The sequence below is a fragment of the Rhinolophus sinicus genome, chromosome 8 (genome assembly GCF_057876585.1).
Source record: "Rhinolophus sinicus isolate RSI-liver-muscle chromosome 8, RSI-T2T, whole genome shotgun sequence".
NCBI lineage: Eukaryota > Metazoa > Chordata > Mammalia > Chiroptera > Rhinolophidae > Rhinolophus > Rhinolophus sinicus.
This window is the reverse complement of record NC_142508.1, coordinates 44644790-44669381: the sequence shown is the minus strand read 5'-3', so window position 1 is coordinate 44669381 and position 24592 is coordinate 44644790. Positions and strand designations below refer to the sequence as shown.

General features: G+C 57.2%; 1 protein-coding gene across 8 annotated transcripts in view; it reads left to right on the top strand.

Moving 5' to 3' along the window:
- The window catches only part of ACTN4 (actinin alpha 4), a 70338-nt gene that overhangs the window by 41105 nt on the left and 4641 nt on the right, over window positions 1-24592 (top strand). For 3 of the 8 annotated variants that reach the window (XM_019751377.3, XM_074314374.2, XM_074314378.2), the window contains exons 2-16: window positions 1088-1202; window positions 1433-1552; window positions 4713-4799; window positions 5872-5959; window positions 7704-7782; window positions 8916-8997; window positions 10893-10978; window positions 14216-14308; window positions 15929-16159; window positions 16769-16916; window positions 20121-20271; window positions 22831-22939; window positions 23095-23235; window positions 23309-23491; window positions 23582-23716. In XM_019751377.3, coding sequence (XP_019606936.1) covers window positions 1088-1202; window positions 1433-1552; window positions 4713-4799; window positions 5872-5959; window positions 7704-7782; window positions 8916-8997; window positions 10893-10978; window positions 14216-14308; window positions 15929-16159; window positions 16769-16916; window positions 20121-20271; window positions 22831-22939; window positions 23095-23235; window positions 23309-23491; window positions 23582-23716 — 1848 coding nt within the window. Of the gene's footprint in view, window positions 1-1087; window positions 1203-1432; window positions 1553-4712; window positions 4800-5871; window positions 5960-7703; window positions 7783-8915; window positions 8998-9785; window positions 9872-10892; window positions 10979-13451; window positions 13472-14215; window positions 14309-15928; window positions 16160-16768; window positions 16917-20120; window positions 20272-22830; window positions 22940-23094; window positions 23236-23308; window positions 23492-23581; window positions 23717-24592 lie in introns of those variants that run through there. The other 5 variants (XM_019751376.3, XM_019751375.3, XM_019751381.3 and 2 more) reach the window with 3 other exon arrangements.

Genomic DNA, 24592 nt, shown 5'->3' with positions numbered 1-24592 from the left:
GACCATGCTGCGCGAGGTGGAGTGGGCCAGTTTTCCCAGAAGGCGTCTGGGCATGTCCACCTTAACTGATGTGACGTGCTTCCCTGGCACTGATGTCTGATAACGTGCCCCAGCCAGCACAGGGCTGAGTGGTAGGTCACCACCAGGAGGCCGAGTGCCCTGTACTTGGGTGTTCTATGTTTGGGATTTGGGCTCGTTGTCTGTGGCCCTCTCAACCTGCAAACGCCCTTTCACCTTCCAGCCTCCTCATGGCCTGTGACCCACAGAAACTTCCTCCTCAGTCAGAGCTTCCTGACCCTGGGGTGGGTGCCTGCCTCCCACTTGCCTTGTAGCACCCTGTAAGATACATTGATCTTAAGATTTGGAAAGCTAGGGTGTGGCATTTTCCCCAGGGAACAGAGGGCATGTGGCCTGTAGGGAAACAAACTGGGGCATGCTCAGGGTCAGAGGCTCTGTGTTCCCGGCCTGCAGGGGAGGTGCTCCAGGGGCCGACTGGAGGAAACCTGGACTTTATAGGAGTCTTTTCTCTTCTGACAGCTTTCCTGTCCCAGGTCGCCCCTGCCAGCAAGGGGGAAATATTTTACTGTTTGAGCTCCTACCTGAGGGATGGGGGGGGCAGTGCCAGCTGGGACCCATGGTCTGGTCTGCCCACCAGGTGGATGAAGGCTGGCTGTTGTCTGTCAAAAAGAACGTAAACTCATTAAGAGCAGGGCCCCTTGCCTCTTGTTTCCACACTTGGGCCTGGCACTCAGTCAAGTTTGCGTGACTGAACGAGCAGGTGACAGGCTGTGGCACCTCTGTCTGCTACGTGTGCCGGCTCCCTCAGGGTGTCACGGAGAGAGCACTTGCTCCAAGGGTGGCAGACTTGGGTTCTAATCCGTGCTCTGCTGCTTATCTACCAGGTGGTTATACGGTGGGTCTGTTAACTACCCTGAGCCTCAGTTTCCTCAGATCAACCTGCTTGGGTCACTGTAAAGATCCGAAACAGTGTTTATACAGGGTAGAGCCCAGGGCCAGGGCCCAGCCCCTTTGCTAGAAGCCCCCGCAGCCATGCTGAGCCTCGGCCCTCTCTGCTCTGCCTCCCCAGACCTTCACAGCCTGGTGCAACTCCCACCTGCGGAAGGCCGGCACGCAGATCGAGAACATCGATGAGGACTTCCGGGACGGCCTCAAGCTCATGCTCCTGCTGGAGGTCATCTCAGGTGAGCTCCTCTCCAGCGGCGTGCAGCCCACACGTGGGACAGGTGCCCTGTCATAGCGGGTCCCCCCGGACGTGGCCCACCCCATCCTGTTGCTGCTAAGAAGAGTGAGGCTTTTAATGGCTGCAGTAGCCGTATGAGCATGGGCCTGTTGGGTGGCACCAGCGTGCCGTGGCAGCTGGTTCAGAGAGCGGTGGGAGCCCTAACGCTTCTCTTCTCCTCCACTTTCTTAGGGGAGCGGTTACCGAAGCCGGAACGGGGCAAGATGAGAGTGCACAAAATCAACAATGTGAACAAAGCACTGGACTTCATCGCCAGCAAAGGAGTCAAGCTGGTCTCCATTGGGGCGGAAGGTGAGCTTGGATGGGGCCGCTCAGTTCCTGACCTGCGGGCTCCGAGGTCCAACCTCGGTCTTCTGAACAGAAGTTGTGTTGGTGGCAGAGCCCTTGGGGTACTTAGAACCCAGTATATCCTGAGCAGTGATCACAGTGGCTACCTCAATGTGACGCTGGGGCCCACAAGCTCCCCCTCCCCTCCACCTACAGGATAATCCAGTCCAGGACTGGGGACTCCAGGGCAGGCTTCCTCTACAGGGGAAGAAATGGCTGTGACTTGGACCCTGGACGCCCTCACTCGCCCTCCTTGGGCCTGAGAGACACCTTTCCCAGGAGCACCTTTGCCCTTAGCCTCCACCTGGTATCTGTGGGCAGGAAGGTTTGCGGAGGAGAGAAGGGCACTTGATGCCCAGTGTCAGGGCTCTGGGGCAGGGAGTGCGAGTCCAAAGGTCGGTGACCAGACTCTGCTGGCTGCGTGGCCTGCGAGAATTTGGCCTCTTACTTCATCCCCAGCATCCTCCTGTGCCTCGTGGGGATTCCCAGACCTGGGACCCTCTACTCCAGGCCTTTCCCCTGGAGCACCAGGCTCTTGTCGTGAGCTTCCAGGCACTTCTGGAGACTCAGTGAGGTCTGATGGAGCCCAGCAGTGCCCCAGCAGCCTGGGCTCAGAGTTCTGCTCATTAGTCAGAGCAGTGTTTCCTACATCCTGACATCCATGTTGTCCCAGTTTTTAGAAAAACAAAGAAAACTAATTGCTGTTAATGACAGGGCTCTGAGAGTTTGGCCAAGACTCTAGGCCAGAGTGCGTGTACTGAGTTCCAAGGCTCTGCCCCCGCCCGGGACCTCTCTGGGAGAGGGGTGCCAAGCCTTGCATGCCACAGTCGAGGTGGTTGGTGTTTGTTTAAAAAAATCCAACCCAAAAATTCAATCAGGCCCTGAGATTTTTCTGTCCTTGCATGGATCTTTTCCTCCTGGCTGCATTCCAGCCTTCTGCTTCTCACAGCTGCATTTATTTTGCTCAAATGCTAGCCTGCAAATGCAAAAGGGGTTAGAGGAGAGACCCGTGGCAGTCATCAGTTTTCATTTGGAGAAAAACTCAGTCTAAAAATGTCCTCTGTTCTTGCCCAAATTGGTTCACTCCCAATCCCTGTGACCATCAGGCCTTGGGACAAAGCTGGAGGGCAGCCTCCTGGAGACATTCTGAAGGCTTTGGAATACCTGAGAAGCTCAGCCCCACCCTGCGCCATTTCCCTATCCCGCCGCATGATCTAGGCAGGTGCAGGAATGTGGCTTCCTTGTGGGGGTTATGGGGGGACAGGAGTTGGAGGCACAGCTGCAGGTCCGCAAAGCAGCTGGTGGATGTGTCATGAGAGAAGCGGTCTGCTTCCCCACAGGAACTCGCTAAGCCCTCCGTGACCAGCTTCTCCTGTGTAACCAGCTGGGGTGGGCGCTGTGGCCTCCTCTCCAGATTGGCCCCCCGGTTCTGGTTGTCTGGCACTTGGGAGAAGCGCAGCATAGCTTGCCTGAGTAAATCACCACCTTTGCCCCACACTGGGAAGGCTCTGACTGGTTTCTGGGTCTGGGGTTCTTAGCCCTAGGAAAGGACTGGCAGACAGAAATTCTGTCTTTCCCCTGCTTCCAGGCAGCAGGCTGCGCATATTTCCTTATCCTGAAACTAAAGCCGAAAGCTGCCCTCGCCCCATAGCTTCACTGTGGGGAACTTGTCCTTTGTGGTTAACAGAGCCCCCCTATCCTTTCCTGTTGCGTGTGTCCTTGGGGAGGGTAGGCCCCATCGTTTGGGTGACCAGTATCCCTCCTTTTCAAGTCAAGCCCATCCTAGAGTTTTCTGTTCTTGAGGGTCAGTGAGCAAGGTCTCCTGAAGTGTCCCTCGATTCTCCCCCCACCACTCTCCTTGCATCTGGTATGCTGGGTGCGTGGGGGCAGAAGGCGTTTAGAGGACTGCCAAAGGCGTGTCTGGCTGACAGACTTCTCCAGGGTGAGGCCACTTGCTCTCCTGTCACCCAGCAATAGACACACGGTGGTGCCCTGAGTGTTGCAGGGATGACTTTTCTCTGAGTTGCTGAAGAATGTGAGGTCCAGAGCCTTCTCCCTCACCCCCAGAAGTTGAGAGAGGTTGGTTTTCAGTTAGCTAAGAAAGCATGTTCCTGTCAACTGGTCCTTGTGTCCCCGCTCTCCCCTTCCTTAAGCAACAGCGTCTCTTTCTCCAGGGCCAGGTACTGGGGAGGCAAAAATGATCGCGAAGGCAGTGAACAAGTAAACCAACAGATACATGATTCCAAGTGGCAGTCAGGCTGTGAGGGGAAGAAGAGCAGTGTGCTGGGGAGAGACGCCCGAGGACGGGCGCAGGGAGCACCGTTAGACTGGTGGTCAGGGAAGCCATTTTGGGGAGGTGACATATAAGCAGAGGCTTCCAGGATGGGAAGGACCGGCCATCTGAGGAAAGGGCTGAGGGACGCACTTTGTGGGTGAGCTGGAGGTGTGAGGCCCTTAAAGCAAAGAGTCTGGCTTGTTGAAAGTGCACAGCTGGAGAGTGCGCTTCGGGCAAGCCAGCCTCTTTGGGGAGCATGGCGCTAGGTCACCCAGGCCAGACTCCAGGACACGGGGCTTCGTTTTAGGCCCGGTGCGGCTTTCAGTTGGCGAGTGACACAAATCTAATGCACCTTTTAAAGGGACCCCCTATAGCTGCTGTGTGGAGGTGGATTGCAGGGGAGGGTGTAGGCGGCAGCGCATTGAGCTCTGGAGGGGACACCAGTGGCTTGGAGAAAGGTGGCAGCACTCGGGTTGGAAGGAAGTAGGCAGGTTCTCAGCAAACAGTTGCACAGTGTGCACCCACTGCAGGGGACATGTGACCATAAAGGTGCGATGGAGGTGTCAGCAGAGGGCTGGGAACAAGCCTCCCGGCGGAGCTGGGTTAAAACAACGAGCTGGCCGGGTGGGCAGAGGCCTGTGTGGCCGAGGACACACGTGTGCAGAGGCTTTGGGGACAGTGCTTCCCGGAGTGTCCGAGGACGTCTCCCAGTGCGGGTGGTGGAGGACAAGCCTGATGGCTTGTTGGGCAGTCAGAGCTAACTCTAGATGGGGCAGGAAGGTGGCCTTGGAATGGGGGGTCTCTCTGGGTTAACAACCTTCTCACCCTTCGTCCCTGCCCGGCCTGCAGAGATCGTGGACGGCAACGCAAAGATGACCCTGGGGATGATCTGGACCATTATCCTCAGGTTCGCCATCCAGGACATCTCTGTGGAAGGTAAGAGCCCGGGGCCTGCAGACAGCAGAGCACTGCCTTCTCCTCAGCCTCGTTCCACCCTATTGGAAGACGTTTGATTAGGGTTTCGGGCGTTTGTCTTCATGCTTTGAGGCTTGAGGCTCTCCCTTGTTTCCAGGGCCTAGCCCTGCTCAGGAGTGGTTAGTGGAGATGGTGGCCCAGGCTGCAGGTGAAGAGGGTCCCCCTCACAGCTGGCCAGCTGTGGTTTCTACCCAGAACACTTAGCTTTCATGGCTTCCATCTCAGTGGACTCTCATATCACCATCAAGAGGGCATGAGCGGCCCCATGTTAGCCAAGGAGCCTGAGTCGCAGAGCACACGAGTGACAGAGTTGGGCTCAGTCTGGTTTTCCTGAGCGTCAGCACCTGCACGTTTCCAGTCAGCACCCCACCCTCAGACCTTTGCTTCCATGGACCCAGGGTCAGTCCAAGCCACCCAGGAACAAGCCGCATCATTTCCCTGCAAGCACCTGTGTACAGCACAGGATGAGAAAAGCCACTTGGACTAGCATGTGGAGGGAGCTTCTGGCAACAGGCCACAGCGGTGACCAGGACTGATGTGTTCCCTGCCCTTATAGCCCTCCCAGTCTGTCAAAGACAGTAGAGCCTAAGCCCCTCCCACTGCGATTCCCTGATGCCCTTGCGGGGTCTGGGAGAGGCTGAGTGGTTGGGGCCAGGTGCTCACGGCCTTGCTGGCTCTTTCTGTTCAGAAGAGGCTGAGGCCTGTGTGACATAGTGTTCTGGCAGCTAAAGGCACAGGCTTTGTGGTCAGAAACATGGCACAGGTTCAGACCCTGACACTGTCCTGTCACTGCCACTTCCTGGGGTGACCCCAGCAAGTGACTTCTTGGAGCCAAGCATTTAGATGGGCGGTTAGGATCAGCAGAGATCTGTCCATGTCTGGAATGGGAGGGGCCGTTACTACTGTCACTGCGGCTGCTGTTGTGTCTGGTGGCCTCTCCACTGGGTTCTGCCGGAACCAAAAGTACGATCCCACTGGGTCGAGTTCTGAGGATTTTGTCTGAGCCAGTGCTCACTGTCCTCGTGTTTTGCAGAGACCTCCGCCAAGGAAGGGCTCCTTCTCTGGTGCCAGAGAAAGACGGCCCCGTACAAGAACGTCAATGTGCAGAACTTCCACATCAGGTGAGCGCCAGCCAAAGCCCCTCAGCCCGACTCATTCCCTTGTCTCTTCCCGGGACCTGACGCACTGTCCCCCCACCTGTCCTCTTGTCGTGTGCTTTTGTCACAGTCTGTGATATGCCGGCCCTCAAGGAATCCCTCTCCCTGCCACTGGCCCCTGGGAGCCTATTGTAAGGTCCCTGCATCCTCTCTGAGGAGGAGGTAGCCGCAGCTGCCTCACCATCCTGGGCTGGAGGCCGTAAGGCCTGGCTCTCTGGCAGGCTTTATAGAATCTTCTTCCTCCCCAAGCAGGGTGACCCTCAGAAGCAACAACAAAGCTCTTCCTTTGTTTTGGCCTCTCAAGAGGGACCTGTCCTTAGAGTTGCTAGTGAATTGAGTGTTGGGGAAAATATATTCTGTCCCCCGTGAGGAACAGGACTCAGCCCTGCTGTGAGCCTGCTCTCCCTCGGTTGATAGCGGAAAGTGAGACGTGTCCACTGTCACTGGAACACACACAAGCACAGTCAGCGCCACACGAGGTCCAGTGTTGCAGGAGGCAGTGTGGCTTGGTGGTTAGGAGTAAGGCTTTGGGGGTGGCCCTGAGGTCAGATCTCACTTGGCCTTGTGACTTCACCCCTGTGAGCCTCTGGTGTCCTCCGGGGATGGATGGACTAGGGACGGGCAAACATAGGAATGAAGATGCGGCCTCACGGGATCCGCAGAGGTCCGTCTGTGTCCCTGGGCTCTCCAGGGCTCGGGCACTGGATGCTGTGGACTTTTCCATTGTGCTGTGCTGCTAATAGCACATGGTGCCTCCCTCAAGTTCCTGCCACCAACTGCCTGGTCCTCTCTGCACTGCTTGTTCACTTATTTATTCAGTCAATAAATATCTGTGCGGTGCCTGCTACGTGCCAAGAATGGGGATACGGCTGCACCAAAATGAGTCCCCACCCCCTTAGAAAGTTACATCACAGCAGAGGGAACCAGTGGTTGACAAAGGTGCAGATAAACCAACAACGTAATTTCAGGTAGTGAGAAGTGCTATCCAAGGACCACCAAATAGGATGAGGCGATAGAAAGGAACCTGGAGAGTACCTTGGTCAGGGGTGGCCTTCCTGAGGAGGTGACATTGAGTTTGACTTCCGAAAGGACAAGCCCTTGGAGGATCTCAGAGAGGAGAATGTGACCAGCCTAGCTTATGACCAGCTGTCACTGCTCTGAACAAAGACCCTCATGCCAAGCCACATCCTGGCATTCAGCCAGCCCATGGGTCAGGTCAGCCAGGGTGCGGAGGTCACACAGCACAGGCATCGGCCTCCCGTGGTGGGCCATCTCCCCTCGGGGGGCCTGTCCATTCAGTGGAGCCTTGCGCGGATAGTGCTGGATGGGTCACGGCGCTCCCAGCAGCAAGCAGTCATAAAGGATTGTCATATGTCAGGCACTGGTCTAAGTGTTTGCCTGTTTACTTATTTAATCCTCAACAATCCTTGAAGCGGGTACTGTTATTATCCCTATTTTATAGACATGGAAACAGGTAGCAGGTTGTAGGACTTGCCCACAGTCACACTAACAGGAAGTGGAGGAGCCAGGATTTGACCAGACGGCTCAGCTCCAGCAGTCGTCCTCACAGCCTCCCTGTAGTGCCTGGCTCACACACTGAGCGACCTCAGTAAACAGGAATCAGTCATTGCTGTGGGTGCCCAGGGCCTTTCCGCACTCACATTACGGCAAGTGGGCCTCCTCATAACCTTTGCCTTTCCTCCCCCAGTTGGAAGGACGGTCTTGCCTTCAATGCCCTGATCCACCGACACAGACCCGAGCTGATTGAGTATGACAAGCTGAGAAAGGTATGCATCTCACATTCCCCTCAACGGCCCACAGACACCCTGAGTCTGACCCTAACTCTGGATCACGTCCCCCAAGTTCATCTATCCCTGGTGTCCAAAGTTGCATTCTGTGTTCAGATGGTTCAGTTCTCGCCTCCCTTGCTCCCCTTGGAGACTGTCCTCTTCTCCTTCCATGAGCATTGCAACTGCCAGGGGTTATTTTAGGGCCTGGCCAACCATGCCTTCTAGCTCCCATTCCTTAACTTCTCAATTCTGGAAGCATTCCCTCTCTGCCCATGGGGAAGAGGAGTAAGGAATTCCAAACCATCTCTGCTAGTAGGCATTTCCTAGGCAGGGCTTTGTACAAAGCTTGAGACCCTGTAGGACACAGGCCCTGGCCTCTAGGAGCTCGCAGCCTTATGGGGAAGGCAGAACAATGTGTCAGAGCAGACCAGCTGCACAAGGCCATGCATAGGTGCTCAGGCTGAATGCGGTGGAGAGCGGATAGGGCCAGACAACGCTGCAGAGGAAGCGTAGTGCACCTGGGTTGGCATGATTAGAAGGGCCTCTGCAGGAGGAGGCAGCCTAGAGCCAGAGAGGGCATTCCAGGTGGGGGAGGCCGGGCCTCACTGAGCCTGTTCAAGCCACTGAGTAATGGAATTGGGCTCTCACTGGCAAGCGGGGAAGGCATGTAGGGGAGGGTCACTGTGGAGTGGGCTTTAACCCCATCAGCGGTGGAAGACGGCAGAAGGAAAGGTTCAGGGAGGTTGGAAGGTGGAGATTCGTTTTGCTTTCCACCCCCAGTGCTATCTCAGGTCTGGATCACACTTTCCGGTTTCAGGACAGGGGCTTAATCTGGGGTCTGTGGATGGTTGGAAATTGTAAGGCAAGAGCACACTTGCATTTTTGCTGGAGAAAAGTCCCTATTTTGCCCCACCGTGATTTCCAGAGACTCTTTTGGGTTGGAATTGACTTGATCCAGGTATCCCTCCTGTCCACAGCAGCACAGGTGGCTAAGAACTGCCTAAAGGGGCCTTTCTAGTCCCCCCGCCTCCCCCAGGTGTCTCCCTTCCAGGCCAGACCTGTTTCTCATCTGCTTCTGCGTCTTGCCCCTGACAGAGTTCTTCCTTCTTCCCTTACCTCCCTCCCCCCAGGATGACCCGGTCACCAACCTGAACAATGCCTTTGAAGTGGCCGAGAAATACCTAGACATCCCCAAAATGTTGGATGCAGAGGGTAAGTACATCCCTCTTTTCAGTCAGCACCTTGTTTCGTTGGGGATGACTTACGGTAACCAGAAAGCTGGCAGCGCCAGCGAGAATGGCCGAAGGAATCTGGGTGAAGCGGGGACACATGGGGACAGTGTGTCGCCATGGGAGCCAGAGCAGGAGCGGTGTGCGCAGGCTGGACACGCTCTGGTGGAGCAGGGTGAAGAGCGGGAGGGGGGGCTTGAGGAGGGTCCACTCTGGGGGCTGCCCCTGGGGCCAGGGCTCAGGCACCCAGCAGAGCCCTGCCTGACCCAGTCCCACCCCTCCCTTTGGGGGGCAAGTGAGGTGGCCAGGGAGGTGGCCAAGGGGGTGACACCTGTGAATAAGCCAGGCCTCTACCTGCCCTGCCTGCCGCAGGCTCAGAGTCTGGAGCCACCGAAGTGAAGTGTTTTGTTTTTTCCTTTTCCGGCTTTGCTCCGCTTCCCGGCCGTGTACCACCCCCAGCCAGGACCCATGCCTCTGGTCTCTGGCGGCCCTTGGGATTGACTGTCCAGCAGCCCCTTGAGGCCTTTCTCAGAGAGAGGAAGTGGCCTCATTTTAATCCAGTTCCCACAGCTTTGGCCTTTCTAGAGACGATGGGGGTGGAGGGGCTGAGGGTGTGGCCAAGCCCACCAGAATCACCAGAGGTCACTGAATCAGCTCTAAGGGTCCTTCTCCCAGGGTGGCTTTGGCCTTGGGAGCCTTTGGATCCTGGTGAGTGACCCCCCTTCCCCCCGCCCCTACTTGGGCAGTTTAACCCTTGTTGTTCACTTGCAGACATCGTGAACACGGCCCGGCCCGACGAGAAGGCCATAATGACCTATGTGTCCAGCTTCTACCATGCCTTTTCGGGAGCGCAGAAGGTACCGGGCAGGGCCAGGCAGGCCCACCTCGCCGCCACTGCCCAATGCCGCTGCTGCCTCTCGCCTCCCGTGCTCACCTCATTTCTCTTGCAGACGGCAGTGGCCTCTCTGACTGGAAGCCACCCCCCACTCTGACTCCATGGCATTGCTGCTCCTTTAGTCTTTGCTCACACTGTCTACTGAGTGCCTGATTTGTGCCCGGCTCCATTCTGGGCACTGAGGATACAGTCGTGACTGAGTCAGGCAGTGTCTCTGCCCCCAGGGAGCTTACATCCTAGTGGGTGAGGCAGACACCAGGCACGTCCTCGGATCAAGTCCTGGCGTGTGGTTAGGCACCATAGAGAACAGGGGACAGGACAGTGGGATGGAGATGCCTGAGCACTGCTTTAGCCGGGGTCGTTGGGAGGCGTCTGCAAGGTGACATGAGCAGGCTTTGGACTGAGGAACAGGAGCTGTCATGTGGAAATCTGTAGGAAAAGGATTCCAGGCAGACAATAGATGTGGAGCAAAGGCGCTGAGGCAGACATAAGCTTGGTTTCTTTAAGGAATGGCTGGAGAGGGTAAGCGAAGAGAGGAGAGTTGAAAAATGAGGCCAGAGAAGGTGACGGAGCCACACCGTGTAAGACCATTATATTTAGGGATCAGGAGTTGAGGTTTTATTCTAGGGCCCCAGGAGACCGTTTATGCTAAGGTGGTAGGCGGTCGTGTGAGACATGGTCTTACATTTTCAGAAAGGTCAGTTAGGGTTTGACTCAGCCCCAAACAAGTCTTCCTTTCTAGAGCCAATGGCTAGGGTCATAACCCCAAGCCCGGTTAGGCGAGGCGTCCACCTATTCAGACCTCCTTTCCCCTCCTCAAAACCTTGGCAAGATGGGCCTGCACAGCCAGAGCCGGGGTTTGGCTTCCAGTCCAGAGCAAGCGCTATTCCTCCTGCATGAGCCTAGGTCCCGGACCTGGCCACCCTCCCTGCATCTTTCACTCTCTCCTGCCTCTCTCTCTCTTTCTCTCTCTCTCTGCGCAGATATTGTAGGCACTCTGAGGCCAGATGAGAAAGCCATCATGACTTACGTGTCCTGCTTCTACCACGCTTTCTCGGGGGCTCAAAAGGTGAGCTGGGCGGGAGCCCCCCTCACTGCTGTGGCTGGAGGCTTGCCCTTGCCGTGCTCCTCACGTCCCTGCCGCCTGTCTGTCTTTGGGGTCCTGGCCAGGCTGAGGGCCGCCGTGGCATGAGGACTGACCTGGTCAGGCATGTGTCTTGTGACCGTGGGCTTCACTGCCAGCACTGAGCTGGCGCTGGTCCAGTGCTGACACGCCACAGATATTCTGTGAATACAGCCCATCCTGTGAGGTGGGTGGTTGCGTCCCAGTTTCTCAGGGCACTTGAGTCCCAGCATCACATTAGATGGCAGAGCTACAGTTTGGACGTGTGCTCCTAACCACTCAGCTGTCCCCTCCCCTCATTGAGCCACAGGGGTCACCCGCCTGCTGCACTGCCTGTGCCTTTTCACCAGGCGCACTGGTTTTTCTGCCCGTCTGCAGCTCCTTCCCCTCCCAAACAGCCCAGGAAAGGCTCAGCCAGAGCAGCCTCGAGGCATCTCTGAGCCTGCTCCTGGTGACCCAGCTCTCTGGGTCGCTGTCCCCAACAGCCCCTCTGACACAGGCAGAGTGGTCAGAGGTATGTTCCCACTGGCAGTTCTCCCTGAGACTGGCTGACTTCATGGTGTCTGTCGGGCCCTTTACATCCATGGCAGGACACCCAGCTGCCCCTGAGGCATGAGGCCCCCCAGAGGCCTGGGCACCACTATCCCCTCCATTTGCCTCCTAGTTTCTGGTCTTGGGCAGCAGTGCACTCCTAGTGACTTAAGTTTGTGTCACCAGTTAGCAAGTAGGCCAGGAGGAGGAGAAGAAAGTATCTCTCGTTTATTGAGCACTTACTACATGCTAGGCACTCCGCCAGGACTCCACATGCACAGGCTCTTAGAAGAGCCCTTTACACGCCCCTGTGTGGAGGGGTGGGTACCATTGTCCCCATTTAAATGAGGAGGAAATCAAAGTTCGGAGTGGTCGGGAGCCGTCCTTGAAGTCATAGGACAGAGACTGTGTGTGCTGCCTCCCGTGGAGCACCTTCAGAGCCTCGGGTCCAGCAGTTGATCAGTCTGCCCTGCCCCTGCTCTGCCACCTCTTAGTAGGTGACTTCAGATAAGTCACCAGTTCAGTGTCCCCATCTGTAAAGTGGGGTTTATACTAGTACCTGTCTCACAGGATTGCTCTGAGGATGAAATGAGCTCACGCAGGTGATGGGCTTAGGACCATGCCTGGTCCTGTCCGTGCTCCCTACATGGTTGGGTAGCTGGAGCAGCCATGCCCCTGCCCGCCCTGATTCTTCCCACCCCGTGCTGGCGCTGTTGCATAGCCTCCCACCACCTACCCAGCATGCAGTTGGAGCGCACAGGCAGGGAGAGTGGGGTGGGGGTGGGCAGTGATGGACGATTTCTCGCCACAAACCTTTACTAACAGCACTTGTGCCATTGGACTTCCCCCACCCCCAGTGGGCCCCAGGCTAGCCTCCCACCCCACCACCGCATTGCCCTCACAAGAGTGCTTTCTCTTCCGCCCCAACTGGGCTTCTGTGTTTAGAGCTGGGCTCCACGTGGTGGGGGCCTGGAGGCCTGGAGGGGTTTGTGGGAGTAGACGCTGGCAGGAAGGCCCAGGTGAGAGCATTTGCAGGTTTTGCAGTGGGGCCCCACTTGTAAGGGAGAAAATAAAGGCTAGGCCCTTGGGTGCTGCCATTCAGTAAGGGCAGTGCAGGATCCAGGCTTCTTTCTCTAGCCCGAGTCCGCTTCTCAGGCCAGCCTTGGATGCTTTTGTTATCACTGCTGTCTTCTCCCCCCCCCCCCGCCCCCCCAAGACTCAAGCCCATCTCTTAAAAGAACACTCCCTGGGGTTTGTTTAATTTTATAAATACAAGGCAAACCCCAGGCCTGGTACAAGTATGTCCAAACCCTCCTGATAGTTTATTTCTAGTCATTAAAGCATTTGTTCCTTGTTCACACATTCATTCATCAACCCCAACTACCTAAAACACACCGAGCGTTGAGTTGGGTGCCAGGAACTCAGCAATGAAACAAAACACCAGCAGTTCCCACCTTCGTGGGTCTGCACAGCAGAGTGGGTTTAAGCTTGGGGTACCATTGTCTCTTCCAAGTTAGAGGTCAGGGACTAACCTCCACAGCTCCCCTGTAAGCTGCAACCTTGGCTCTGCTTCCTGCACTCCCTTGGGACTAGGTGTTCACTGGCTGAGGCCCTGGGGCCGATGGCGTGTGTCCTGCAGCATGACTGTGTGTGTGTGTGTGTGTGTGTGTGTGTGTTTTCACACCAACCTCAGCTGGTCCCCCACTCACCTCCCCGCCCGCCTATCCCAGAAGCAGCATGTGGCTGGCAGAGGCAGGACATCAGTGCCTGCAGCTAGTTGGGTCTGGAGCCATCCCCAAGCCTCTCTTTTCCTTCCCCACCACTCTGTAGACCCTCCTCACTATTTCTGTTCCTGTTCTGTTGCCGTTTCAACTCTTCCTCTTGGACCCTTTCTGTGCTTCCTGAAAGGTACCTGGTCTCTCTCGTCCCTGTGTGGCACCCCTCACCCTCCTCTCCACTCCTCGCATCCCCCCGGCAGGACAAGGCAGGACATCGGCCTGTAGTTCTGGGCAGAGACGAGTCACTGTCTCCACTGCGCCCTGCTCTTTGAAGCCCTGGCTCCCTTTTGCCCTGTGGATTGTGACTTCTGCCCACTGAGCCATCAACCCCCACCACCAAGGGGAAGATTAGGAAAGGGCCTAGCGTGCTCTGCCTGTATACTGAGCACCAGGCTTCTGAGGGGGCACCAGCATCTGCCCCCACTGCCCGCCCTCCAGCTCGGTGGTGCTCCCTCCCTGCAGCCTGCCTTCCCACCCACGGGAGACTCCATCCAGGGCTCGGCCCAGTGAAGACCCCACCCAGCCTCACCCAACCCTCCTCTTTGTGGGCCACTTTGTGGGCCTGTTAATCCATCGCCCCCACTGTGGGAGGGCTTCCCAACCGCTCTCAGCACCTCCAGGGTCCAGGCCAAGAGAGCTGAGGGCCCGGCTATCTGGGTGGGGACTGGGCAGTGAGCTGTGGGAACTCGGGCAAGGCCTGTTAGGACAGAGGCGGTCAGGGTGCCGTCTCGCTGGAGCTATACCTCCTCTCCTTCCTGCCTTGGGGAGTTCTGTATGGGCCATGGATGAGCCAGCTTTCAAGGGACATGCTTGTCAGGAGGGAGGGTCACTAGCCCCCAGGCAGCCCTGACTGTATGTGCTTCCTCCGCCCCAGGCTGAGACTGCAGCCAACCGGATCTGCAAGGTGCTAGCTGTCAATCAGGAGAATGAACATCTGATGGAAGATTATGAGAGGCTGGCCAGTGACGTAAGTGTGCCACTCACCTCCACCCGCAGTGAGCTAAAAGATCGGGTCACCTTTGTTACCCTTGGCCAGAGGTCATGTGACACTTGCAAAGGGGAGAGCAGGTTTGGCAATGAGACTTTCTAGAAAAGGCGGTAAGGTTACAGACTGTGGACTTGGTCCAAGCCAGTATGTGACCTTTCAGGTTGGTTTCACAAGGCTAAGGGTCAAACTGGTGTGTTACCCTGCTAGCTGGCTCCTGGGGTCTTGAGCTGAGGTGCCTACACAGATACTCAAGGATGGAATTTTCTGGAAACTGTACTGCTTTAGAATCATCTGGGGAGCTTTTTAAGAATGGCCATTCCCACGCCCTCCCAATGGAGACACTGATTCAGTAGAATGGAGAGAGAACGAGGGCTGATACGATGCTGAGACCGCAGTTTGTCATGGCAGGCCCTTGGAAAGCCCTGCACACACACAGGCTGCCCTCTCCACGGCAACCCTGCCAGGAGGGAACTTGTACTACCCTTTTTTCCAAGTGAGGAAACTGAGGCCCAGGGAGGGTCAGGCGCATGTCCAGGGTCACAGGGCCGGTGGGACAGAGCTGGGGTTCAAACCCAGGCAGCCCCACTCCAGAACCTGACCCAGAACGTCCGTTGGGAATGTGGGTGATCAGTACATCTCTTCTGGATTCTCTCCTTTAAAAATTTCCATATTAAAAAAATAAAAACATTTAAGCTCCCTGAGGGCAGCAGTTTGACTGCTCTACTAGACCAGTGGTTCCCAGACTTTGAGATTTCATGGACCAGGAAAATTTGGAAAAAGTATTTGACAGCCAATCTAAGGTGGCCAACTTTATTTTGCGAAGTTAAGCGGTATTTTTAAAAGAAAAGGCTACCATCTGCTACCACCATGATTTCTAACACCAAGAAAAGGTTAAAGGTTATATATCTTAGAATCCCAGTCCTTCCCAAGAAAGGGCAGTTGGCACCATTTATCAAGATGTAAACACACAAGGGTACCTTTGTCCTTGGTTTTCTCGTTTTGCCAGAGGTTGGCGTTGGGAACCACTTCTCTGAGCAGATCTATGCTGCACAAGAACCGATTTTACTCTCCTGGGATGGGTCTAGAATTTCCAGTTTGTTTGCTTGTTTGTACCCTGTCCTCCATCAAAGGCATGAGTGGTTCATAAAAATACATGTCGCCTTCTTTTTCAGTTTACTTTCTAATTTTTAACGTCTCAGGTGCTGTGCATGGCGCTAATTGTCCCCTAGTGAGCCAGGCGGGCTGTCAGCCCTGCTCTTGAGGCACTGACAGTCAGTGAGACCCTGGCAACGGTGGCAGCGGGGCCATGTGGTGGGGTGTGGGGGGGAGGCCACCCAAGGAGGGGCCCTGCTTAGATCTGAGGAAAGGGAAGACCAGGAGCAAAGACACAAACAGCAGGGAACCAGAGAACAGCACAGTGGTTCCAAGGGGACACACATTCCTAGAATTCCCGGCTGTGGGATCCCAACAAAAATCGTGGAGAAGTCGGGCTGGGGAGCAGGGACGATCCGGGTCCCATGTACCCATGAGCCGGCGGGGGGCCCTGTCAGATTCTGAGGGCCCCCTGCAAAGGCCACATGGCTTCTTGTGGGCCCACAGCTCCTGGAGTGGATCCGACGCACCATCCCCTGGCTGGAGGACCGCGTGCCCCAAAAGACCATCCAAGAGATGCAGCAAAAGCTGGAGGACTTCCGTGATTACCGGCGTGTCCACAAGCCACCCAAGGTGCAAGAGAAGTGCCAGCTGGAGATCAACTTCAACACGCTGCAGACCAAGCTGCGCCTCAGCAACCGGCCCGCCTTCATGCCCTCTGAGGGCAGGATGGTTTCGGTGAGGGCGGGGCTCTGGGGCGGAGGGGCTGAGGGTGTTCAAGGCCCAGGAGGCGTGGCCCAGCTCCTGAGCCCCGCCTGCCGCCTGTGGGCTACAGATTCTCCAGAGTACCCCAGGCTTATTGTTTAGCCAACATAGTCTCTGCTAACTAGAATGTACAGAGCCTTTGGGGGGCAGAGGTGGGGTAGGGATATACTTGACACTTTACCCCCCCCATCACTCCATCACTCCCTCGAGTTTTACACCCATCCTCAAACCACACATAGTTTGTGTGGAATTGTTTGAATTTGGCACCCCAGTCAGCCATGGCTCCCTAGTGCTTGAGGCCCCTTCTCATGGAGGGACAATACTATTCCCTGGAGAGTCACCTTCTGGGTCCCATAGCCCCACCTATGGCATTCATTCCTTTTCATTCATTCATTTAATCCAGAAGAACTGATTGCACCTGCCATGTGCCGGGCCCCATCTGGGCCCATGGATGTAGCAAAGCGGGATAGATGTGACCCAGCCCCCCGTTCTGCGGCCTTCCCATCAGCATCCCTCAGGGAAGCATCGCCCCTCTGAACGCCCCAGCCCCCGTGGTAGCCCTGCCCTCTCCTGCCCCCACAGGACATCAACAACTGCTGGCAGCACCTGGAGCAGGCCGAGAAGGGCTACGAGGAGTGGCTGCTGAATGAGATCCGCAGGCTGGAGCGGCTTGACCACCTGGCAGAGAAGTTCCGGCAGAAGGCCTCCATCCACGAGGCCTGGACCGACGGTATGGCCCTCGGGCTCCCTCACTCGGTTCCTGTCCCTCGGATAGATAGAGACACGCACACACCACCCTCCTTTCCTGCTGCTTGGGGATGCGCGTGTCAGAAATGCTGCTTTGGGATCGTCCAGCCCTGGGCAGCAGAAAACAGTCTGGGGCCTGGTCCTCCTACTGCCCGTCTGCTCTGGCCTCCGTGAGTCCTTACAGGTGGGCCCCTTCCTGGGTCCAGAGACCAGTCCTCCAGGAATGCAGCCAAGCCCCGTCCCAGCTCCATAGGGAAGTGACCCTTCCCCGTCAGGGGCAGGGGTGGGCTCTCCCATCCCTGGCAGCCTGCATGCAAACTGCCTTCCCTCTCCCACACCCTTTGTGACCAGGGGCCGCACAGTGGAGAGCCCTGCTGCTGGATGGGTCTGCATTCCTGAGCACAGTCCTTAAAAGTCAGGGCCAGAGCCACTCCTGGCTCTGCCGCCTGACCCCCAGCCACCCACCCTTCTCTGTGACCCAGCCTGGGAGCGCCTTCTAACCGTCTGCCCTGTCCCAGAGCCTCAGTCCAAGGAGCCTGGCCCCCCTGCAGGGCGGCTTCTCCCACAAGGGCAGCAGTTCCTCCTGTGTCTCGGCTGCTCTGCAGCTGCCTGGCCCCTTGGCTCGGGATGTGGAATTCCATCACGTCCCTGGCCCTCGGTCAGGGCCCACACCATGGTTGGGATTCCAGATACCAGGGCCTGAAACGGCCAGTGCCTGGGAAGCCGAGAGGCATCCACAGGACTCCCACCCTCCCACTTCCTTCCCCACTCTGTCTCTGCCCCCTGCCGCCACTCTGCCCAGCAGATTTACACTTCCTGGCGTTGCTCAGGGTGGATTTGCATCCTTCCCACCCCTTCAGCTCACCATGAGGTCCTCACTGAGCCTCTGGGGGTTCCTGCAGCCCCCCTCCCAGCAGCGCCAACGCTGGCCAGATGCTGAGACCCCCCCCAGAGGCCCCACCCCTGCCAGCATGCGAACATGCAGCTCGGCGTAACCCGCAGACCTGGGCCCACGTCACCATGTCCCTGGCTGCAGCCCAACTGCTGCCCTCCTCACATTAGCTCAGGAGACTGTTGTCCAGTAGCAGCCTGTGCCGGGGAGGAATGCAGAGGGAGAGCCGGGGGGCAGGCGAGGAGGAGGCCTGCAGGCTGGGATGCAGGCGCCTCCCTCGTGCCTGTCAGAGGTGGTACCCAGGTTCTACCCCCCCAGGAGGGGGCTGGCTGGCATTTGCTTCATTTGTTCATTCATTCGTTTCACAAACACCTCTTGAGCCTCTTCCCTGTGCACAGTCGTTTCCCAGGTAGGTGAGGTCTCTGCCCGAGCAGCTCACAAGCCGTCAGACTTTGGCATTTCTCGCATTAGAGGGCCGTCGTGCACATCAGTGGGTTTTCCTGTACCCATGTCCCCCGCGCTCTGACTGAACTGTTTCTTCCTGTCACTATCCATGTTCTGTATCACCACTGTTGTTCCACAGGCTCTGGACGTCTTCCCTCTGGATTTCCCTTCTCATTATCAGCTCTCAGTCCCTCGCCTGGGGCTCTAGGAAGCCCCTGGGAAGATGGTCTCCTGAGGCCCAGGGGTATGGGTGTGAAGGCCCAGCAGAGTTCCCTCCCTGGGAATGACTCAGGCCTGGCCTGCATGGAAGGCGTTTAGGAGAAGTTGGTGCAGTCTTGTGCCAGGGTAGACTGACTGGTTCAGTGGCCTCCACACGGCCCTGCCCCCACCCCTGCCTCCCCACAGGTGTGTTGGTATTTTGGCATCTGGCTCTGGTCTTGAGTCAGCCCAGAGCCCCCAGGCAGGCCTGCCCACTCCCATTCCCCAGATCTGAGACCTGCAGCCTCTGTACCACCCAATTATGCAAAACAGGAGGACAGACCAACCTCTTGGTCTCTTACCATCCCCCACAGCTTGCAGGGTTGAGGAAAAAAACAAAACTGAGCCCGGTGTCACTTCCGTGACTGCCCCTTGGTCTGCATCCAAGGTGGCCGTCGCTGTGACTGTGGCCCGCTCCTCCCAGTCTTCCAGAGCACCCCTTGCCAGCCCTTGCTGAAACTCTGCTGAGGCAGAGAAGTGGTAACCTACTATTTCGGGTTCCCACCCGTGGGAGAAAGCAATTTGGGGAAGGGAATTGCAAGCTTGCCTTTGTGGTTGAGCCTCCTACCCCAGGGTAGGGTGGCAGGGCCGGTGGTGTGTCTCCCAGGCTCCCGCCTCCTGCCTGCCAATACCAGGCCCTGTCCTCGGGGTGGCTCACATGCGATGGTCCTGGCTCCAGGTCTGCCCTTCTCGAAGACCGCCTCACTGAGGCTTTAGACTAGGTGCTGGTGTTGGCCCCATTTCACAGATGAGGGAACAGGCCAGGAGAGTCGGGAGAGCCTGCGTGCCCTCCCACTGCACCAGGAGGGCAGCTGTTGGTCTGAAGCTCTGGTGCTGAGCTGAGGACGGGCTGGGGGCTCTCTGACCTGCCACCCTAGGGGCAGCCTAAGGCGGCTTTACCTGAAGCAGCGCCCCTTTTCAGGCTGGCATTTTCCCCCAGTTCTGTAATATCTTACTATGCTTACTGGGCTCACTTGAGCTTCTGTTCTGAGGTGTGTAATTAGCCAGACTCCAGGACTAATAACAGTGTTTCTCCTTTCCTTCAAAGGGCCTGATGATGGGCCCCACCTCACTGCACGTGGAAAGCCCTTAGGACAGTGTAGGACACGTAGATAGGGCCACCATCCCAAGGGAGCCAGCCCCCAACGTGCCAGGGGGCAGGCAGAGGGGTGGGTTCCTGGAAGAACCCTGACTGGAACAGTTCTCTTTCCCCTCCCCTGCTGAGGCACGGGCTGCACCCTCAGCCACTTCTCCAGATCCCAGCTCTGCACAGACGGTGCCTACCTTTCCAGCCATGGTAACATAATCCGGTTCTCAGGGCCTCCTACCGCCATAGGACACTAAGATTAGGACACGCAGGTTGAACTGGGATATCTGGCTCAGGCCACCACCACCAGTGTCTCCCAGCTCCATCCAGGACATAGTTGGGCTTAGAGATCTCTGGGAAGGGCAAGACAAAGGGTTCCAGAAGTTTCTAGCCTGTGTGGTGCCATCCTCAATAGGCAGGATGTGGGGTCTGTCCCATTTTCCCTCCCTCTGGTTGGACTCCTGCAGCACTGTTGTCTCAGTGCCTACTGCCCTCCACCCACCCAGGGAAGGAAGCCATGCTAAAGCACCGGGACTATGAGACGGCCACCCTGTCAGACATCAAAGCCCTCATCCGAAAGCACGAGGCATTTGAGAGCGACCTGGCCGCACACCAGGACCGCGTGGAGCAGATTGCGGCTATTGCCCAGGAGCTCAAGTAAGTGAGGGCTCACAGGGTCCCGTCACCCACTTCCCTCCACAGCCCACCCAGAGCAGTGGTGGGCGGCACCACCACTGCCTCACGCCTGGAGTAGGGCTCCCTCACCCCTCCGTTCCTTGCCAGTGCCTTATGGGGTGATGCCTTTTGCCCATCTTGTCTTAACCCTGGATAAGAAACACAGTGAGCTCTCCAGATTCTTTGACCCCTTGTCCTGATTCTTCAGGCTGCAGGGGTCCGTCGGCTCCACCTCCTTGCCTGCCACACCAGGGAGATCCTTGGCACCCTGATGGGAGGGGGGCATGGCCCAGCCCCACCCTCCCCCCACCACCACCACCGCTCCTCCTTGAGGGACTGGGCTGCCGAGTGCACAGAGAGCCCATTGTTCTTCGGGCTCCTTCCCTCTCCTGCTCAGAATACACTATTGTAAGAGCTTCTAGCCAGCCGGCTTCTTTGCCCTCCCTTCCCTGCCCCAGTCAGATAAACTTGTGCACACAATTAGTACACTGAACCTCCAGAGCCAGTGAATGTGGCCTTATTCCACCAGCGCAGCAGCCAGCAGCAGGGAGGACCCAGGGAGTGGGAGGCCCAGGCCATTACTTCATGGAAAATCCACAGGTCCTGGAGGGGCGGCAGGGTTCCTAAAATAGCCGTCTGCTCAAAAATAGGATCCTTGGCTAGTACTGCCCCTTCCACAGACACCCCCACCCCACCACAGTCACCCTGAGAGTTCTCCTTGTTCGTATAAGGCTGGGGCCCAGCATGATGCCCAGTAGAGCTCCATGCCGGGGAGGGTCGGTTTCCTCCCTGACTCACTCCCTCCACGTTGCCCAGTTGCTTGGGGGTCTCCCGTTTGCTCACTCAGAGACAGAAGTAGTGTCTTCTTTCCCTGTTGGAGGCACTCCTTGGGGTCCTGCAGCCTCTCCTAGGCTGGCGCCCCTGCACCTGGCATGCCTAGGCTAAAGAGGGCGAGGCCACAGACGCAGATGTCTGCATGGTTTGTGGGGGGTGGGACATGGGCAGGTTCCCCAGTTGACGTGCGAGCCCCTGGAAGCTGCTAAGAAACAGACTTGGAATAAATCCTAGACCAGCCTCCTTCTCAGGCACTGGGGAACAGCCATGTGAAACCCATTACCCTGAGCCAGGGAACAGGCGGTCCCTGAAGCAGCTTTCTGGACAGTAGCCCTAGAGAAAAGAGAGGGGGGGCTGTTTAGGGTGCTGTCAGTTCCCCCCAAGATGAGTCGGGACTGAGGGCCGGCTAGAACGAGCCTGGATGGACAACCCATATGAGCATTGATTAATGGTAGTGATAACAACCCACAGAGCACTCTGTGCTCGACCTGTAGCAGCTCATTTAATCCCCCAGCATGGACGACTGATAGCCTTAAATGTTGATGCCCCCCACCCCCGTGATATAGAGGGGGAACTGAGGCACAGAGAGGCCAACAGCCTTGCCCAAGGTCACACGGATAACAGTGGTGAAGCCAGGAGTGGAACCCGGTCCCCCTGGCCTCTGCATCGCAGCCTTGCTCCCTCTCCCAGCCTTGCCTGCCTACGCCCCACCCCACCCCTGTATCTCCCTGCCTGTCTGCTCACCAGGCAGGTGAGACAAACCATCTGGTGGTTCCCATGTCCTATTCTTCCCCAAAGCTGTTCCCTGCTCCTCACCCCTCACAGGCCCCTAAGGTTTTGCCTGTACCCTGACTCCCTAGGACCCTGCTGTTAAGAGTATCCAAGTGTCTGGACTGCAGGAAACGGGATACGGGGGCGCTGATGAAGTGGGGTGAAGAGGCAGGGAGCATGGCTGGTGGCCAGGAATGATTGTATCAGTCTAGTGTTTTCCAAACCTGAAGTCCTTCGAATAATAATACCTATAACCGTAACCAGCACATTCTTTTTCTAAATATATTATTAATTGCCTAGAATGAGATTGCGAGCTAGTTCTGTATTTTTTCTTAATACCCATTAAAATAAATACAGACCTTTAATCAGTAGCCGTTGCTACTTTTACCTGTTGGGTGCCAGGGACTGCTCTCAGCACTGCACATGCACTGAGTGACTTGCTCTCCACGATAACCCACCACCAATTCGCAGACAAGAAAACAGGTGTCCACAGTAGGGCGTTCCCTTGCCCAGGGCCGCACAAATACGAAATTATGCAGCCAGAATTCAGACCTGGGGAAGTGGGCTCTAGAGCCCGTGCTCCACCAGCGCGCTCTGCTAGACCTCCTTTAAATGCACAGGCAGTCCGCGTGCAGGATTGGTTGAGGACCTCACTCTGGCTGCCCATCCCCTCTGTCCCTCGAGTGAGCTTATTGTTGCAGAGCAATTCAAAGTGGGGGAGCAGGAGAAAGCCCTCTCTGTTACCCTCTCCCACAACCCCAGCCCTTGAATTCCTCCTGCCCGTGGGGACCGTGGGCCAGAGGGTTGATGGATGACTAACAGCCTTCAACGTTGATGTCCCCTGGCACCAGGGCCTGGGACACCTGGGGGCAGGTGGGTCCAGGTACACCCTTGACGGCCTCCGCTGGGTCTCACTGCTCTCTGCCCTGCCCGCAGCGAGCTGGATTACTACGACTCCCACAACGTCAACACCCGCTGCCAGAAGATTTGCGACCAGTGGGACGCCCTTGGCTCTCTGACCCACAGTCGCAGGGAAGCCTTGGAGGTGAGATGGGGCGATGTCATCTGGAGCCTGGTGCCACCACTGCCCTCTGGGATGTGCTCTGAGCCCTTGGGGCCCCCGGACACCTCCCCACTACCCTCCCCTTCCTGTACGCTGACTGACCTCCCTCCACTGTCCCTGTCCCCTCCGCATGCCAGAAAACAGAGAAGCAGCTGGAGACCATTGACCAGCTGCATTTGGAATATGCCAAGCGCGCAGCCCCCTTCAACAACTGGATGGAGAGTGCCATGGAGGACCTCCAGGACATGTTCATCGTCCACACCATTGAGGAGATCGAGGTGCGCCCCCGCCCGCCCTGCTCATGGCACCTCCGCAGGCCTGGGCTGGCCCTCATCCCTTCTCTTCCCCCAGGGCCTCATCTCAGCCCACGACCAGTTCAAGTCGACGCTGCCGGACGCCGACAGGGAACGGGAGGCCATCCTGGCCATCCACAAGGAGGCCCAGAGGATTGCGGAAAGCAACCACATCAAACTGTCCGGCAGCAACCCTTACACCACCGTCACCCCCCAGATCATCAACTCCAAGTGGGAGAAGGTGGGCAGTGCCGTGCCAGCGGTCGGGACTGGGGGAGGGGCTGGAGAAGGGGACTGCACGCTGACCGCTCCTGCTCCATCCCGCCCCCAGGTGCAGCAACTGGTGCCCAAGCGGGACCATGCCCTCCTGGAGGAGCAGAGCAAGCAGCAGTCCAATGAGCATCTCCGCCGCCAGTTCGCCAGCCAGGCCAACATCGTGGGGCCCTGGATCCAGACTAAGATGGAGGTGAGGTGCTGTCGCGACAGCCCCGCTGAACCCAGGGCAGAGTCGGGAAGAGTCCCCGGTGAGCAGGAGGTCACGCACCCCTGTGGGATGTCTCCTGTGCTCCTGCGCCTGTGAACGTGGAGGCCTGGTGGACGTGGGTCCCAGTGCACTGCCTAGTGGGATTAGGGGGTGGTAAGATGATATGGATGGAAATGGCAGCACCCCCAGAAGGGTGCTTGGCCGAGGAGTCACATAGACGTGGGTTCGAGTTTTGACCCTGCCCTTGTCTGGTGATCGTGAGCTCAGGCAGTGTAACCTTGCTCCTCAGTTTTCTCATCTCTAAAATGGGGGTGAAGCAGTTATTTCATCCCCTTGACAAATGCTGCCATGCACTGTGAGTTCTGGTGTAGCTGTGACCAAGGTGGTCTGAGCCCAGACCTTCATGATGTGCACACAGTGACCCTTGTGACCCAGCGACGGGGAGGTTGGTAATGATGCCAGCTGTGACTCTGGCCACCACTTACTGAGCGCTCACTACACGCCAGGCACATGCTGACCAGAGCAACCTCGCTGAAACTCACCACAGCCGGGACAGGTGTAGGCAGGGCAGCCCTGGCTCCGCGCCCGCCACACAGCGTGCCCTCCGTGGAGCTGGCATGGTCCGTGCTCCTGGGCCATGGCTCTGAAGTCAGCCAAGCCTGGTTCAGATCCCGACTCTGCCTCTTACTGTGAGAAGTTGCTCTCTTTGGGCCTCAGTTGCCACGTCTGCAGAAGGGCCCGTCATAAGGGGTCAAGGGTGCAGTGATGTGAGTGAGGCACGTGTAGTGCTTGGCACAAAACTCTCAGCGTGGCTGCTTGTACGCTAGAGGGTGGGACCGGAGGGGACAGTGCGAGCTG